This window comes from Podarcis tiliguerta, assembly GCF_965153285.1.
Source record: "Podarcis tiliguerta genome assembly, chromosome: 2".
NCBI classification, from domain to species: Eukaryota; Metazoa; Chordata; class Lepidosauria; order Squamata; family Lacertidae; genus Podarcis; species Podarcis tiliguerta.
Window position 1 is genome coordinate 79,677,953 of NC_139535.1, and position 18,610 is coordinate 79,696,562.

Below are 18,610 nucleotides of genomic sequence, written 5' to 3' on the forward strand. Positions count from 1 at the left end.
TGTAATGAGGGTCAGAATTTCGAATTGTGTTTTACTCTACTACCACCTTATGGAGTTCCCATTGTAACCATTGTTCTCTGTGGAAGATGCTAACGGAAACATAAAAAGCATCTGCATGTGTAACATCCTATCTCCATGGGAGTTACAGCTGTCCTTTGGCTTGTGATGTTGCTATTAGAAAAGGGCTGATTTATAGGGGCATACAGTTAGAGTAGCAAAAACAAGGTTCTGTGATTACATGCATAAACATTTTATAGCTTATAAAAATAGCAACTGGTGGGCTAATGATTTGGAATTTGACATACACGATTTACCTGATGAGGTCTACAAAAGTGCCACATTTACACTGATCCCATACAACATATTGGAAAAACAAAAACAATAAACGCTAACAATAAACAAAACAACTCTCCCATCCCCTAACCATCAGATTAAAAAAAAATAACTCAACACTAACACATCCCTCCATGGCCCAAAGATCATTCATATTAACTAGGCTGTATTTTGTTTTTGTTTAATCTCCCCACTCTGCCCAGAAACCTTGTGGCAAGGCCAGTTGATGTAAATCAATGTGTGTGGGGGAGGTGTCCTCCAGTGATAGTTCAGTATCTCTCCTCCATTTTTAGGGAGAAGCAAAAGCAGAGCAAAAATTTGCCTCCTCTGCAGTTGTCCTGGCCGTTTGCTCCAATCCTGCTGTTGAGGAGGGAGCAGCCATTTTGCATTAGGCCACCACCCTGGCAGCAGCCATTTTGTGACTGGTGCCCTCAACACCTTCACAAAATTCCAACTATGTCCCCAGATGCAAAGAACTTGATGACCACTGGATTAAACAAATTTCATGTGTTTCACAAAATTACAAACCCTCCAAGTATCCCTATTTTCCAGGGACATCACTGATTTAGAGAAGCTGTCCCGGTTTCTGATTTGATCCTTGAATGTCCCACTTTTCCTTAGGATATCCCTATTTTCACTGGAGGGTATGGAGCTATCTGACCCCCGAGCCGTCTGAAGGCAATCCTGTATAGGGAATTGTTTAAAAAAATGTTTAATTATTATTTTTATATATGTTGGAAGCTGCCCAGAGTGGCTGGGGCAACCCAGTAAGATGTGTGGGGTACAAATGGTAAAATCATCATTATGGAATGGGACGTCCCTATTTTCATTGGAGAAATGTTGGAGGGTATGAGATTACACTGCCACAGTTGCTATCTATAGGAGAGAAAGAGCGTGGGGATGAGTTTTCTGATGGAGAGGAAAGGAGTGGCTCGGGAATCAATTGAACAGGAATTTATTGGAGGGGAATGGGGACAAGGGTGTCTTGGTGGTCATTTTGTGACTAGGCAGGCTCAGCTATGGCAGCCATGTTGATACAGGCTCCAAAATGTTGTTTTTGCTGAGAACTGGATTTTTTTTGGTGAACAGCCAGCAATAGAATTTTTTTTTTTTTTGTAAGATATAGGTACAAAGTCCCTTTAGGCCAATGGAAGCTGTTTACCACAGAGGTCAAGCATGTCCAGCACTGTTCTCATGTGGGGGAGGGGCGGCAGTTAAGTGACAACTGAAGCAGTATGGAGGTAATTTCTGAGGCCTTAGGGAGTTAGTTTGCCAGAAGGTAGGGAAGTAAAACAATGAGGTATACTGTAAGCCTGTGCAAGATCACTCAGAACAGCAAATCTTTCTAAACGTAGAAGAGGCACAACTATCCTGTTAAGTTTTGGGTGAACATATCAGACGACACAGTGATTCTTCAGACAGCTCTTGTTTATTCACAGGCCAGAACAGAACTGAACTGAAGGGTTCAGCCAACCTGCTTAGCTCAACTACAAAGCAACAGTAACAACTTTCTGTAACTATCCAATCACTGAACGTTACTTTCAATTCCTTATTTGCATATGCGGACCTGAGTGAAAACTATCTACAGTATCCCCCTGCTGGCCCAGGGTGAGAACTTCAGTACATTAACATATCCATTTGCACACATTGCACAGTTAAAGATAAATATGGGTGTGGGTGGGAGAGAGAGAGAGAGAGCGTGTTTAACAGATCCTGAAAGAGCAGGAGCATAGACTATCCTGAGGGCAGCATGCCCCTGTCAATTGGTTTGTAGGTTCGACAGATCCAGGTCAGATTTGTCTATGATAGCCTACTGAACAATGGTACCTAAAGTCTTCATTTTCTTTCTTTTTTTACTTTGAAAATAAGATGCCATGTGGTTAGCAGTTTAAAATTGTCAGGCTCTAGACCAAGCTTTGTAACACTGCGAGTTGCATTTCAGTTTGCTAAATACTGTACATTCTTCATAACAGGCTGCAGTGCAGTGTAAAGTTCAGAGTATGAATGAAAGTGTATAATGGAGAATTGCCAATTATATCCAACAGTTAATAGTTACAAAACAACCACTTTCATGTTTAGCAGACTCCAGTATTTTAATACATTTTCTTTTTAAAAACCTGTGAAATTAAATCATAAAACCTGCTGGTTTAAGACTAGAGTTAGGGCAGTCTCGTGTTAACTCAAGCTCTGCAAAGCTGGGAAATTGGAAGCCAAGGCTGATGCCTTAAAAGATGAACCTCATGATCAGGAATGATGTTGTGCAATGTACAAATTGCGCTTGCTTACAACTTATTCCCCATGCACATACACTTTTCCTTGGTCATTCAGGCCCAAATCCATATGGGGAGTTTGGAATTCCTGTGTACAGCAAAGATGCCTCATGCTGTCCTGTAGTGCCTTGTGAAGCAATTGAAGTCCCTCTTTCAGAACACAAGTGCTTTGCTTCAGATTGCACCCTCTGAATATCACTTTGCAACAGAAAATATGTGTGGACTAAGATTTGTAAACTCCCTTATCTAACTTGATATTCTCTGTAAGTTCCCATGAGAGCTTTTTTAGAGGGGAAGAGGCACTGGCCTACATATGCACTGAAATATAAATAATTAAGCAACCCGTTCCTTTTCTTGTTGCCTCTTCAAAATCTATGAAACGGCTGGGTTCTTTCCAAAACTTGCTTTACTGTTTTTGGTATAATCTTCCGTTGTAATGGTGCTAGGAAAGAGGTCTACACACCCCATGCCCCAAGTCATTGGTAGCAGTACTGTACCAGTCTCACCGCTTGTGCATCAGAGGATTCCCCACTCTGCTACTCTTTAACCCATCCTGCTAGCTATGATCTAAGCCACAAACTGACACGAGTCCTCTAGCAATACATTAAGGGCCATAGGCTTCATAAGGCAACACAGGACAAGGACAACATCTTAACTCTGATCTTAAACTAGCAGGGTTTAAGATATTTGCCTATATGTAAAGTTTTTTTCAATTTTGTGCAGGAAAATTCCTTTTCAGAATAGGAGCCACAAACAAAAATAAGCCAAAATTGTTTTGGTATCCACATTAGACAGTCTGAAAGAAAAGGGGGAAATCACCAGGGTGCATGAAGATGGCATGTAGTCAATAAGTTGCAGAGTTCACAGCTCATTAAACACAGGAAATGGGAATAAAAACAAAATTCAACCATTAAGATATGTCCAAATCATGTTAATACCTCCCTTGATATGACCTTTAACAGGTTTTACTCTTTGCTTTGGTAGTGAAGACGGCCTTCACTTCTGCCAGTTACATGCTATCTTACTGGGTATTAATAGTCCCAAATGTACATAGTTCAGTCTCTTCCTGGTCCATATCAATTTTTGTTTGTTTTCATCTACTGTATTTTTTGCTCTATAAGACTCACTTTTTCCCTCCTAAAAAGTAAGGGGAAATGTGTGTGCGTCTTATGGAGTGAATGCAGGCTGCGCAGCTATCCCAGAAGCCAGAACAGCAAGAGGGATTGCTGCTTTCACTGCACAGCGATCCTTCTTGCTGTTCTGGCTTCTGAGATTCAGAATATTTTTTTCCTTGTTTTCCTCCTCCAAAAATTAGGTGCGTCTTGTGGTTTGGTGCGTCTTATAGAGCGAAAAATACGGTATATCTGTTGACACATCTTTTGACCTGTTTCCACATTAATCAGTGATCTTTGAATCCACACTAGAAGTTGTATTTAAATACATAGAGTGGTATGGTATTCAACTAAGTTTTACTGAGAGTAGACCCCCTGAAATTAATAGACAAAACAGTCATGCTTATTTTATTTTAATGGGTCTACTTTGAGTAAAACTTATTTTATGTCAAAATTACATGTTTATATGTACTTTACTCTAAAATGCACATTGTAATGGATTTTGGTGCATCATTGAGCCAAGAGCTACATTGCACTATTTGGAAAAGTGTGAAAATGTTTCAGTCCACACATTAGGCCTGCAGGTATGTATCAGGTCAGTTTGCACCAGAATGTACTGAAACTGAACTCCTTTAGCATCCTAAGATGTATGACACTGGTGCTGGATGCCCACCCTGGGCCAGGTTATTCTTATGTTCAGCTAGCATAAAGCTGGGGGGCGGGGGGTGTCCTTTGGTTATTGGGATGTATTCTATTGATTTTATCCTCATCCCAGCACAAAGGTTTCTTATTACTGCATGAAACAGAGAAGCCCAGTAGAGGCCCTCCCTCCTGCCCATCCCTAGTGGAGATGCTGCTCTAATTATTTCACTCATTTTTCCGTAGGGATATCTCATGGGACCTGTCCAGCGAAGCTCTTGAAAAAGAAAGTGCAGTGTAAGCTGGTAGCAGAGCCAGGCTGTGATTTATCTCTTTCTCTCCCTTTATACCACTACACCTCCCTCCTAACCTATTTAAATCCCAGCTGCTTTTCTCAGAAAGTCAGAGACTGAAAAAGGGATTTTTGCTTTTCACATATAATATTATAAGATCAGTAGTGTTAATAACAATCCCACCCCAAATATTATTTTTTACAATATTCTCAAAGGACTGGCTAATACCGGACATAAGGCTTCTATATGCATGACAATTTCCCTATATGAAAATCACCTCAGTGTAGAAAAAACTGTACACCATCACGTGCAACCAACTCACATGTGTCTATTTGGCTGCATGCACACATTGAAATAGACATCTGAACCCTTGTCTGATATGAGGATATACAAGATTTTGCCTACAAAGAGCAATATCCATGTAGAAAAATCATTAATGTACGAAGCTGTCCATAAGGTCTTGGAAAACATAAGACAAAGGGTTTCTGTCAGATGCTGTTGGTGGTTGCTCGTGAGTAATCAGGCAGGACTCCAACCTGTCTTTTACAGGTTTTATTGTGCAAACTATTTACAGTGCAGATCTACAAAGTTCATGTCCATCTTAGTCCCTTGCAGAATACGGGAGTGGCCCCTTCCGGCTTCTCCCTCAATATAAGAACTTCGGCACCCCAAGCCTCTTCCTCCCCTCCTTGCGTTTCACCCCTCTGCGCAATCTGGGCAATGGAACTGGCATGCGTCCCTCCTGGCCAGCTCTCCACTGGAGGTGGGGCTTTTCCCCACACCTGGGGAAGAGGAACTGCTCCTCAGGCATTTCGGAGGCTCTCTGTATTCTAACGGCCCCCCTGCCTTCCTCCCCTGTTCCAATGGCAGTCCCCTGATAGGTTTCTCTCTCAAAGGCCCATCGCCAACATTTCACTCACTGGGGCCAGTGAATTATGAATTTGACAGCTGACATGACACTGGTAAGTCACCCTAGTATGGTTGTCTATCAGATTATCTCAAGCAGTTAGAAAGCTGGACAGCGGCAGGAAGGACAGAAAAGAAGCAAGATGCACCTAAGTTCCAATACGATCTTGAGCTCTAGTTCCCATTCCTTCCTTCCAAGCTCTATCCATATTCAGTCAAAGTTTGGAATGCATGGTAAAGTGATCACAAAGCCATGCAATCATATACTGAGTTCTATGTGGCTCTACTGAAAACCATACCAATTGGATCATAGGCTCGGACAGTCAGTACAGCTCCTTGTGGGTCACCAATCCCAGATTGCAGTAGGCGAATACAATATGGATCTTACAAGGACACTAGTATGAGGTGCTATATAGCTGAGGACCATCTGACATCTCTACACATACCAAGAACTCCCATATAAAGTGTGGAATTAAGGGAGCAACAGTAGGTAGGCAACCCAGTCAGATGAGCAGGGTACAAATAATAAATTTTTTATTTCTATTACTAAAGGAGGAGAGACAGAGCTGCAGGTTGGACCAGCAGAGATGTGGAAGGTACTTATGCTAACTGACCAGGAGTTTCTTTTATTCCACCAGACCTCCCTGGTTTACTTTTTGATGGAACTCCCGTACAGCAGCCTCCCAAATGTCCTTACTGGGTCACTGTCCAGCTTTGCTCCTGGCCAGTCCCATCAAACTAGACCACGGTGAGGAATCACACACACTTCCACTCAGCAAGAAAGGGGAACCACAGTTCAAGTACACATACCAGCCAGGCAAAAGCATTTGAGGAGGGAGTGCAGCCAGTGAGTGGGGAGGCCTACAGAGTGGGCATGGCCTATGGAGGGTCCTAAAGGCCAACTACAGAGGCCTGGAGGACCACATTCAGCCCCAAGCTTGAGATTCCCTGCTCGTGAACTCGATTTTGTAGCAAACCATGGCTACAACATCCAATGATGAGGAGAATACTTGTTTCTATAGCAAGATGTCTCACTGCCTAGAAACATTTTGATCAGGCCATAGTCGTACCCATCAAGGCTAACTTAGAGACATAGTCTTCCCCATCTAAATGGTGAGCCTTCCAGAGCTGGCCATATCTATTTTGGTATCCTATGATTCATCTTCAAAGTCAGAGGAGAGCAGGAGCTTCAATGGAGATTTACGGATAAAAGTAAAGGAATGCAGGAAGGACTTACATTGTTACGGGGAGCACTTGGCTGCACAGGATCTTCAGCAGCCAAAGCAATGCTGCTCATGGCAATCACCATCAGGATGCAGATTTCAAAGTAGCGCAGGTTGACAATGTAATGACAGAGCCGCCGAAACCTAGTACCAATAGGCAAAAGCATATTCTGTGGAAGGGTATCACAAGTGCTGAGCAAATGGCTACATTTCTCCTACTGAATCAGATAAAGTATTTATTTTGGAGCTGAGTGAGAATTACTCAGAATATATATTTTTTAGAAAATTTCCCACTGTGTTTTTTTATTGCTGGAAAAAGACCACTTTCTCCCCCAGAGAAATTCAGTGAAAAATAGTGATGCCTATTTCACTGCCACTTAAGTTCTCCACAAGCTGGAGTGGAGACTTTTGAGAGGGCATTTGTCTTCAGCTCTGATATATATATATATATATATATAGAGAGAGAGAGAGAGAGAGAGAGGGAGAAAATAGTCAAAGCCGCCAATATATATTAGGTTCTGGTGCATAAGCCAACCTTAATATCTCTGAGCCTAGTTGTGGATCAGTCTCATGAATCCAACCAGCATGATCCTTCTCATTCTCTGCCCAAGTTCACAAAAAATGACATATTCAACCTAAATCAGAGCCCCAAAGACTCAGTCTCTGCAAATAAGCAGTCCTCCTTCATCCTCTGAATGAATCCTCGGCATAATCCAGCCAAGTATCCAATTTTCACACACTCTAACCATTTGTGAACTATGGTATCAGGTTCCCAGCTACCTTTCAGTCCATAATGGAGCAACACTTACGGGTTAGTGGTTGAGAGAATGAACATAGAGCTGTATGGTGGCATAGGCTTGGGTCCCTCCCCTCCATCATCTTCTTCCTCCTCCTCCTTTTTTTCTTCCTCCTTCTTGGGCAGAGGTTCAGGGTTGGCATTCTTATTGACTGGCGAATAGGTGGAGAAAAATAAAAGTGATCAGTCTTGATATGTTCCCTCTCTCAGTCCTCCCAGTACCATTTTAGCAAAAGTTGATCCAGTCAGTTCTGCATATGCAGAAACTTATGTTGGGTAGTCTTTTGGGGGAGTTGGGGAGCAAGTTAAGGACAAATATGGAGACCAGGATGTTGGATACTCTACATATAGAAACAGGTTTTGTTTTTGTTTTTTTACTGGTACACTGCATATGCCTACAGAAAACACGAAGTGTACAAAGTAGATATTGACACCCAATTCTGGGATGCAAAAATGTCTGCACAAAGGTTTGCAGGACTCAGACAGATGCATGACAACTTGTGTATGGAAATGATTCAGCACAGTCAGAAAGATAAAGCCTCTTGAACCATAGCACACACCGATCTGGACAATATGTGTAGCAGGCCAGCAGTATCCCCAATATTTTATTCTTTTATTTACTCAATTTACCATGCCATAAATATTTAAGATAATTTACAACTAAAAGCCCTTAATATATAAAGATGCAACAGATTTAAATAAAAAAAAAATCTTTCCTAGGTGTAAAGTGTGTACATTCTGCTTTGTGCAATGAAGTCCTCAGCAATTCAGAATATGGTGGCTTGTCATACTTATCATGTAACAGTTGCTGTAGTCTTAGTTTCCTCTGACAGGTTTATATACACTCAGCATGAAAGAGACAACAAATCTTCAGGATATCCAAGGGAACACAGATACAGACACACAGAAATTCAGCAGCTAAGAGGCACATGCAGATGCATGTCAGTACAACTGTGACAGGAACAGAGCCAACTCACACTCAGAACATCAGTCCACTTACATAGCCATTGGGCTAGAGACAAACATGACCTGGAGTAACATAGCTGATGGCACAGCCATTACACTAATACAAGAAAATAGGTAGAACTAATCACAAACACCATTATGTGAGTGTTCTACAAACTCATTTTGTCTCTTTTACTGCCTGTGATGGTTACTGTATTTTTCGCACCATAGGACGCACCTTGTTTTAGAGGGGGGAGAACAAGAAAAAAAAATTCTCCCCCTCTCTGCCCAGTGCCTCTTCAGTGAAGTGGCAGGAGGCGCTGCGCAGAGAGGGGGAGAATTTCCCCCCTCTTGTTTTCCCACTCTAAAACAAGGTGCCGTTTAAGGTGCGTTCAGACAGCTACCTTGGAAGCCTGGAGAGCGAGAGGGGTCGGTGCGCACTCTCTCCACTCTCTCGCTCTCCAGGCTTCAGGTTCCTTTCGACCTGCTCTTTGGGGCTGGCGGGGGGAAGCCCACCACCAGCCCCAAAGAGCAGGTCAGGGAGAGGCGGAAAGGCGCAGCGGAGAGGCTCCTGCCATAGCCGCGCGTCACCTCTCCAGCCAGGAGAGGGTCGCGGGGCTATGGCGTCTTCGCTCCATAGGACGCACACACATTTCCCCTTCATTTTTGAAGGGGAAAAAGTGCGTCCTATAGAGCGAAAAATACGGTACTTGCTCCTGCCTTCCACACAAACAAAACAAAGCCTTCTCTATCCTTTCCTCTCATGAAATTCCACCCAACTTGCATCTCAAACATGTGCCTATAATTCTTCTGCCTCATATCCATGTTGTCTGGCTCTAGCCCTACAGACACAGTGCACTCAGTGCTCACCTTGCATGATAGCGTTGTTGATTGGTGGTGGAAAGGTGGGTGGGATTTCCACCACAGTGTGCTCTGTTTTCTTGGCAGTTTTGGGTGGATTGTTCTGGGTGGTGGGATTAGTGACAATGAGACTGTTCTCTGGGTTTTTAGGGGGTCCAGGGCTGGATGGATTGCCAGGATTATTGGGGGTCCGGCGACTGGTAGAGTTCTGAGAGTTGGGGAGTGGTTGGTCCAAGGGAACAGGTGGGTTTGGGGGCAGGTGGCTTGGTGTGGAATTTGAGTGGCTGCCTCCTTTGGTAGGATTCTGAGGGTGGCTGATGGGATGTTGGTTTGAGGTCTCATTGGTTGCCAGCTTATTGTTCTTCATGTTGTCAATATCCTCAGCCACTGGGGGCTCCAAACGCCCCATATCCTGTTGGATTGGCCGTGTGGTGGATAGGTTTGGTCCAGGTGGAAGGCCAGAGCCTTGGTTCTCTCTGTATAATTAAAAAGAAAAAGTTTGATCACAGGTCGAAATATTTATATCAATGGGTCACTGAAATGCAACTAGCACAATAGCAAGTGGGGTTTGAAACTGCCTGCTCACGTGACAATTGCTTCATTCTAGCACAAGCATTACCTACACTCTCCACTTCTAAAGCTGCATCATCATTACCCACATGACATTGCCTTAACCCTCTAGAGCCAGACTATCTTCCTATGTGCACAAAATGTATTAGTCAAATTGTCCATCATTTCAGCTATTAATCTTACTCCATCTTAACTGCCTCCAGTCCAGCTTCAACCAAGTTCCCTGATGGCTATTGGCTCAATACAGCAATAGGCCAGCAGGACGGCAGGTTTAGCAAAAGAGCCTTGCTTATTTTCACCATATCCACACATGTACTAAGGGGTTAGAATCTAAACTCTCTTTCCAGAGAGGCAGATGACCTAGTCACTAATAATTTCCTCACTAGATATTCTTTACCACCTTGTGGGTTCTGAGCTGGTCTTGCTTCAGCAACATGAGCATCCGAATGTGAGGTTCCTAACTCTATACTGATGTCAAACAGCCTAGTAATATTTAAAGGCAAATTGGTGTTCTGAAGGGAATGGGTGCTATGAGGGAACCAGGCTCCATTGCTTCTGAGGAGTCTCCTTTCTATCCCTACTTACTTCCTGCGCCGGTGCCGTCGCTCCTTTCCATCAGCTTCATAGGTGGACTGTGCAGTATGTCGGTGCCGTCGGCGCCTTTCTCCATCAGGCTGCTCCCCATCCACATCACCGCGTGCAGGCCTGCTCCCCTCACGATGCCGTGGCCTGCGCTCAGCTTTGCTTGTCTCCTCCCCCCCTCCCTCATCTGGTGCCCGGCGGTGAGGCCGATGCCGCCGGTGCTCCCGGTCACCATCGCCTGTGCGAGGTGACCCACTTCGGCTCTCTTTGCTGCCTCGGTGCCGGCGGTGGGGGTCCAAGGCCTTGATTCGCTGTGAGTCACAGTCACCACGGTAACCACGCTCAAGGATGGCATTGTGCTCCTTGCTAGAATAGTCAATCTCATGGTATCCACTTTCCTGGTTAAAATCAATTTCCTTGCTGCTGCTCCGTGGGCGTCGTGGCTCCATGCTCCCTGAGTCAGGGCGCTCATATATGTGGGGGTCTCGGGGGTGCTCATGGTAGCGAGGTGGCTTTCTCAGGAACTCTTCAGGCCGCTGCTGTCCAAAGTGGGGGTCCAAGGGTGGCTCACTGGGACGTGTCTTGTTAGTGTTGTTATTTCGATTCTCCTGAGGATCCACCACTAGTGGCCGGTCTAAGTGGGTTTTCATATCTGGTCGCATTTGGCGGGCAAATGTGACCTTCCAGCGATCCTCAGGGTCCAGTTCATTGTATAGGGCCTCCCGGCTTGCCATCAAGTTTTGCTTCCGCATCTCACTTGTCCGTTGCTCCCACACTGATTTAGCGCCCTTCTGGTTCTTTTGCTGCTCTTTCCTGAAGACAAAACAGAAACAGTTTCTTGAAATGCACCCTTAGCTTCAGCACTCCTCCTGCCTAAACCAAGACCATCTCACGCACCATCCTCAAGGACGCCAATTTTCCTGCTCTGGTTCTGACTTTCTGGCGTTCCTATTAAATCAATCTGTATCCAGCCAATTAATCATTCCTTTCAGATGCAGTCAGGCTATGCCTGCAGAGCATAATGCAATCCAAAGAACTGTGAAGTTGCAAAAGATCCTAGAGTAAAACTCTCCACTTATACGTGCTGTTGGCAATGCTGGAAGCAGCATGGAAGCCCAAAGGCAGAATTTGGTTTACATGCTGCTTCTGGCATGGACAGGAATGAAGGTTGTACATTAATCCAGATGTGTGCAGACATGACTCGGCCCAGCTGCTGACACTACAGCTCTTCTTCCTGATTCTGCTGTTCACCGGGGCAAGACAGCAAACGGCAGGTTAAAACAGAAGAGGAACTGTGGCTGAACATCTTTCCTAGCACTTGCTTTGGCCATTTACTCTTCCCTAGCTATTCTATCACCACCACACATGCCATAATGATTCCTCTCTAGGAAATGTTGGAAGGTCAGCTTGGACCTAGGCAACTATTCATTATTCATACAGACTTTACTCCTCCTACTTTTACTTGCAAAAACCCCTATTAGAAGATGCACAGACTAGAGTAAGAGTTTGTATCATTTCTCTTTATAGTGTCCTCTTTGGGCATGCAAGAAGCCAGCACTTTCTGCTAGAAGGCTAGGGCTGGTGAGGGCCAACTTCTCCTTCCATAAGCAAGTGTTCCTCACAGTTTACAGGACTCAAACTGTCCCTACTCGCCCCCCAGTGGGAACCTTTTACTGAGATCCAGAGCTACATGTAAGCCTGCCCTGCTTTGCATTTGTGAAACAGAAACCCAGGGGTCATGTGGGGCTGAGGTAAATCAAGACAACACTTACGCTGCTATTGACATGTTGGCTGCAGACAGAGGGCTCACTTCTGCTACTTCCTTTGCCTTCTGGAGGGCAAGTTTCTGGCTGGCAGCTTCTTCTTCTTCTTGCTCATCCTGTGAAGCCCATACATTAGAGTTGAGTTGCCACTGCCCTGAGGTTTACTGCCCATATCCATGTGTCTGAGCGTGGGAGGGGGGCACTTAACGTTCATGAGGAAATGCCAGTGCCACTAAGCTAACCGTAACAGCTGCTTTCGCAACTGTCCTGTGATTCCTTTCCCAATCACAGAAAGGGCTGAATTGCCTCTTTCATCACAGAAATGTGATTCCAACAGAGCAAGGATGGCAAACCTGTGGCCCTCAAGGTGTTGTTGAATTAACTGCTCCCATCATCCCTAGCCATTGGCTGTGCTGGCTGGGAGGCTAATAGGAATTTGAGTCCACAATAGCTGGAGGGCTACTGATTAGCTACCCTGGCAGTAACAGGACAGAGACAGCGGCCTGTTCATGAAAGAAAGGGGCTCAAAATACCATTTTAGGCATAATTACACAAGAGTTAGGATGCATCCAGACAGCAGCTTCTCCCAAATGACTGTAAGGTTAAACTGAAAGTATCTGTAGGAAGAAGGATCAGCTAGCACCAGGTTTTAACACAATTAGTCACTGGTTTAGACTATCACCTGTGCCAACCCTTGGACTGACAGCAATCAGAAAATGAAGCAGAGGGAAGCCATTCACCTACACAATCCTGTTTTCAGTATACAGGAAACCCAGCCCTGTAATCACCCCATTCAATAAGCATGTCTCCCTGTAGCCCCAGTTTTCCCAGTGGTGGTGAAGTAATCCCACCTTGGTGAGCTCCTGAGCGTTGGCAAGATTATCCACTGCGATAGCCAAGAATACATTGAGCAAAGTGTCTGAATGTTGAGAGTCAAGGCAAAACCAAAAGCAGTTCTAGTTTCATTTTCACTTGACTACCTGAAGAGTTGTCAAATGCTTGGTTTCCCTTGCAGGGTTTCCCTAAAATGGTTAGCCAGACTGCAGAGTTAACAGAATTAGTCACCCAAACCTAATGCCTATTTCAGCACCAGTGGTTCATCTTATTCCACAACTCCCTTTGGAAGGAGTGTCCCAAATGAGTGTAATTTCAAGATTTATAAAGGGGACCTTTTATTTTAGCATGTAAAGTACTGACTTTACCATTTCTCGGTCCCAGTACCGACAGACTGGAATTTCTCCATCATTTTAAACAGACGGAAACAAGTTCAACTGAGGATGTATTTCCCCAACCATGTAACACAGTCAACAGTAAAGATGGAAGAACCACCAAAGAATCCTCGTTCCCAGACACCTCCTGCTTTTATAACCAGTAGTTATTGCCTCAGAGTTCATAATCTAGTCCCATAAACATATGAGAACTATAATATTTCTCAACAAAGGATACAGTTACCAAACAAAGTCAGTACAATGAAATAGACTGAGAACATCATTCCTGTATCGACACCGCCCTGAGATCGGATACCATCGTACATTACTTCGTTCCAGTCTTCACCAGTCAAGATCTGAAATATGCAATATATAACTAGAAATTCCAGATGAAATTGATAGATTCCTCAGCTGAGTCAATGGTAGTACTGAAAAGGGAATTCATTATTGATCAAACAGGGCCAGAACTTAAATAGAAGATTCTGAAGAGGTTTTTCATATAATCTACTACCTTCTAATGTAAGTAAGTGTTTTATTCTGATGCTGAATAGTGCTCTGTGTCATGGTTTGTTTCACTAGAGTTTCTTCCATTTGAAATGTTTTTATCTACCAGACTTCTAGAATGCTTTTTCAACAGAACTCAAGGCAATTAAACAAATCAAGACATGCAATATTCAAATTAATTCAGCGGCACAAACTAAAAGGAATGCAGCAAGGAACAATTGGTCACTTGCTTCTTGTTTATAGAAAAAAAAGTAAAAGAGTGGCAAGAATTCTCAGGTTTAAAACAAAGATATTCTAATGATGCAAACCTACATACAATTATCCAAGATATATTTCTATGAATAATCCTGCTTACTCCAATGCACATACAAAAACAAAAGAACACAAAGAGTGGCAATAAATACACTTCTGAAAGCATGAGCACCCCAATCCTAAGGGGCTGATTCAGCAGTTCTACAACCCAAGTCTCTAAAATTCAACTATCACCCCAACTCCAGGCTGCCAGATTTTGTGACATTTTTGTTGCTACATCACTATCCAATTTAATGTGAATAATCTATGACAACTAACAGAAGAGAAGAACTGCTGCCATGTGGACTTTTTGGACGTATCAGCACATAATCCCAGCTCAGGTGGTTACCCTACATGAGACTCATTCCTGCGACAGAAAGACAAACAGGACAGGGAATGCAGCCTCCTTCCCATTCCCCCTGCATACCTGAAATACTGTCATTATTGCTGCTGGGAAAGTGTCAAAGTTGGTCGGAGGGGTTCCATCTTCAAAATTGAACCTGAGCAAGAGAAACACCAATCCAACAGAAACAGAGATGTTAGTTACAGATCCTAAGGAACTTCAACTCTTTCCATCTTAGTCAGCTCGCATCTGAATCCTAGCTTTGCCTGCTAAAGGAACTGCAGATACCACAGAAATGTGGGCAGTTGTGTGAATCTTGATTTTGTGTGTGTGTGTGTGTGTGGAGAGAGAGAAAGAGAGAGAGACATCACAGACTTTCCAAGTCTAGCAAAAACATTGTAGCTGTGGGCAGAGATGAGTTTCTAGCATCTGGGTCCCTAGAAGAAACTGGAGAGGAACCCTAGCTTATTGATTCCCTATTTGATTTCTCCATTCTAAAGCTGATCAAAAGCAGGAGCTTTCTAGAAAGACCGTAGAGATTCTGGCTATATGTGTGTGCATGCATGGATGTGTGGAATACTTCTATATTGCTACAGATATGAGTATCTGCGTACTCCAGCTCTTCCTATTACCAAAATGAGTTGTGATGAGTTAGTGTGATGCCCAAGTGGAACAATGCCCAAGACTTGGGATGGGTTCAGACACCACAATCCTCATCTGATAGACCATAGTTTATGCAAGCGGTAACAAGCTTTGTGCCTGTGCTTTCCCCATTCCCTCTTGAGTTTTAGTGCTTACAGCCTGGCTTGCTAAACCACAATTTCTTGCGGCATGTGAACCAGTCAACTGTGGTTTAAGCACTGTCTACAAAGTAGGCTATGAAATCAGGATCTGATATCGTGAGTGACATCATGAAAAAAGGTAGTTTAACAAGTCAGGATATTAACATCAAAGAGGATACAGAAAGCAGGGAAGCAAGGGGCAGAAGGGAGTGTGCAGGTACAAACCTTAACCATGGTTTCAAAGGCCATTATTGTGACATCTGAACAGGGCCCAAGTATTCATTCTAAGGATGTTGCAGGAAATGTCACCCCCCCCCAGCTTTTCCCATTACTCACTGGCCCCCAAAGAGTTGCATTCCCAAAAGGGCAAAGACGACTATGAACAGGAAGAGGAGGAAAAGGAGGCTGATGATGGACTTCATGGAGTTCAGCAGAGATACGACTAGGTTTCGTAGGGAAGCCCAGTACCTGTCAAGAGAATCCACATGTGAGCTAGCAGGGAAATCTGTCTTCTAGGGCCACACATCATATAGCAAACATTCATTCCAGGGGTCACATGATAGAAAGGATATTTCCACTCAGGCCTGGTGAAGGCTGTCAGGATGCAAGATCATAATTTAGCTAGCTTCAGCTGCTACAAACAATATATGTGTAATCCACAATAATTAATACAAAATAACATTTTCTTGCATATTGTTGGTAATTTGGATATGTCGACGACCTGCAACTGCATCTCTTGATAAGATAGAGGTTCTGTCTTGTTTTGTTTCATTTTTAAAAATCAAATTATTTTACTACTGAACCACTTGTTCTGACCTGTTTTGGGAACTGGCAGTAACTAAAGGTGGACTAGATTCAGGTAGGGATATCTGAAGAAGAAGAATCTGTAGATATCTGAAGAAGTGTGCATGCACACAAAAGCTTATACCCAGAACAAACTTAGTTGGTCTCTAAGGTGCTACTGGACAATTTTTAATTTTTTTTAAAGGTGGACTAGTGCTTTATTTATTTCGTGACATTTTTACCTTACCCTTCCTCCAAGTAGCTTGGGGCAACGTATATAGTTCTCTCTCTTCCATTTTATCCTTACGAAAACCTTCTGAAGTAGGTCAGGTGAGGAGACAAAGACTAACCCAAAGGCATCCAGAGAACTACATGGCAGAGAGGGGATCTGAACCTGGGTTTCTCTGGTGCCAGTCCAATGTTCTAAGCACTGCTCCTCTGAAACATTTTCTCTGCCTTTTCTATTGCAAACATTCAAATTCAATATTACTTCCCAAATTCTTTTCATTCAATAAGACTTCTGCCAGTCCTAACTTATAGTGACCTCCTTTGCTTCATCTCCATGCTTTGGGTAACCCAGCAACAGTATATTTACAGCGAATTTTTATATGCCAGTTTTTACAGGGAAATGCAACTGTGGTCATTTTGTAATGTCATCTTTACTGTTAGAGAAATTAATGACTATATACAAAGGCAGCGATCTCCTGATCCATATACAGATGGCTTCCACCAAGCACATTAATGCTTCCTGGTTTTTCTTAAACTGATGTACACTCCAACGGTATTTAGCTTTTGCTGCCTGCTGGCTGAAGATTCCTTTTTAGATAGAATGAAGCAAACCATCAAAACAAGGGATTGTTTATTTTATTTGTTTGATGTTTCGCTTCCATCCAAATGCCTCTCCCTTTGGACACAGAGGACGTGGCAGTTTCAGCAGTGAAAGGAACATTCTGCAGATCGCAGTTTCATTGTAAATATATGCAGAAAGTTGTTCTTATAGATGCAGCAGGACGAAGAAACCTTCTTAAGCTAAATTTAGATATTTCAATTGCTCTAAATAATTATTTGTTTTTGACAATGTAAAATATATGCTTGCAGAACAAATTGCAGATTTCCAGTGTGCAAGAACATATACATACAGCGGTACCTCGGGTTAAGTACTTAATTTGTTCCGGAGGTCCATTCTTAACCTGAAACTGTTCTTAACCTGAAGCACCACTTTAGCTAATTGAGCCTCCTGCTGCCGCCGCGCCGCCAGAGCACGATTTCTATTCTCATCCTGAAGCAAAGTTCTTAACCCAAGGTACTATTTCTGGGTTAGCAGAGTCTGTAACCTGAAGCGTATGTAACCTGAGGTACCACTGTATTTGTATGCAACACTGTGTACACACACGCAACTGCACAAGTAAGCACATGTTGGGACACGTACAAACAGCACACTCAGTCTTCCTGCCAATTAATTCATGCACATACACTTAGGGCACTGATATAAAACAACAACAACTTACTTTGTGACTTTGAAAATACGCAGTAACCTGAGAGCTCGTAAGACGCTGATCCCAAAGGAGGTGCCAGGCTTTACCACAGCCCAGATCACCTCAAAGATGCTCCCAATGATAACCTACCAAAAACCAAGTCAATGAGTTTAGTAACACACTATTATAGGTTATGCTTTAGACAATTTTTGCCAGCATTCATGGACACAGACACACACAGAGGATTACTCATCAATCTACTTAAGCCTGTATACTCCATATGCATAGGGAGAGTGCTTATAGCACATGCCTTATGTGTAGAAGACCACAGGCTCAGTCCCTGGCACCTCCAGGCAAAAGGATTGGCTGTCTGGTGATGGATGAGACCTATGCCTGAAACCCTAGAGAGCTGCTGCCAGTTAGAAGAGACAACACTGGACTAGATGGGCAAATATCAAGATTTGAAAAATAAGAACAGCATGAAGCTGTGGCATTTAAAAATGCATCATCTTGCTAAAATCCTAGACATCTGGTAATCCTAACTCCAGCTCATAAACATGCAGCAAACTACAAAGCTTTCTGCAGCTATCATATAATAATAACACATTGCATCTGCTCACTCCACAATTAGACTTAGGATTGCTAAGCATAAAAGTTCAAAACATATGTCAGACATACCTAATCATTATATTGGCTGTGAGCAGGAAGTTGCTTTTTGTTACTGTTTCTTGAACACCTGGTGTCTTGGCTGGCAGGGTTCAAACAGTAATCAAGCTGTTCAAGCTCAAGTTTTGAGAATGGACAAACCTGGCTTCAATGTGAGAGCACATCCAGTTTGTAAATATATCATGATGCAAGATGCAGCCTCCAGTCATATAGATGACCAAAGCAGAAGGTGATTTTGCTACCCAAGTAGGTCAAGCAGCAGGGT

The 18,610-nt window shown here is 43.4% G+C and overlaps 1 protein-coding gene across 12 annotated transcripts in view; it reads right to left on the minus strand.

Moving 5' to 3' along the window:
* CACNA1A (calcium voltage-gated channel subunit alpha1 A) overlaps nucleotides 1–18,610 on the minus strand; it is a 253,359-nt gene that overhangs the window by 88,288 nt on the left and 146,461 nt on the right. For all 12 annotated transcript variants that reach the window (XM_083430670.1, XM_083430668.1, XM_083430665.1 and 9 more), the window contains 10 exons: nucleotides 17,713–17,825; nucleotides 15,758–15,889; nucleotides 14,724–14,796; nucleotides 13,740–13,857; nucleotides 13,145–13,212; nucleotides 12,303–12,409; nucleotides 10,534–11,343; nucleotides 9,388–9,854; nucleotides 7,586–7,724; nucleotides 6,791–6,920 (listed from right to left, as the gene is read on the minus strand). In XM_083430670.1, the coding sequence (XP_083286796.1) occupies nucleotides 6,791–6,920; nucleotides 7,586–7,724; nucleotides 9,388–9,854; nucleotides 10,534–11,343; nucleotides 12,303–12,409; nucleotides 13,145–13,212; nucleotides 13,740–13,857; nucleotides 14,724–14,796; nucleotides 15,758–15,889; nucleotides 17,713–17,825 (2,157 nt within the window). The remainder of the gene's footprint in view (nucleotides 1–6,790; nucleotides 6,921–7,585; nucleotides 7,725–9,387; nucleotides 9,855–10,533; nucleotides 11,344–12,302; nucleotides 12,410–13,144; nucleotides 13,213–13,739; nucleotides 13,858–14,723; nucleotides 14,797–15,757; nucleotides 15,890–17,712; nucleotides 17,826–18,610) is intronic.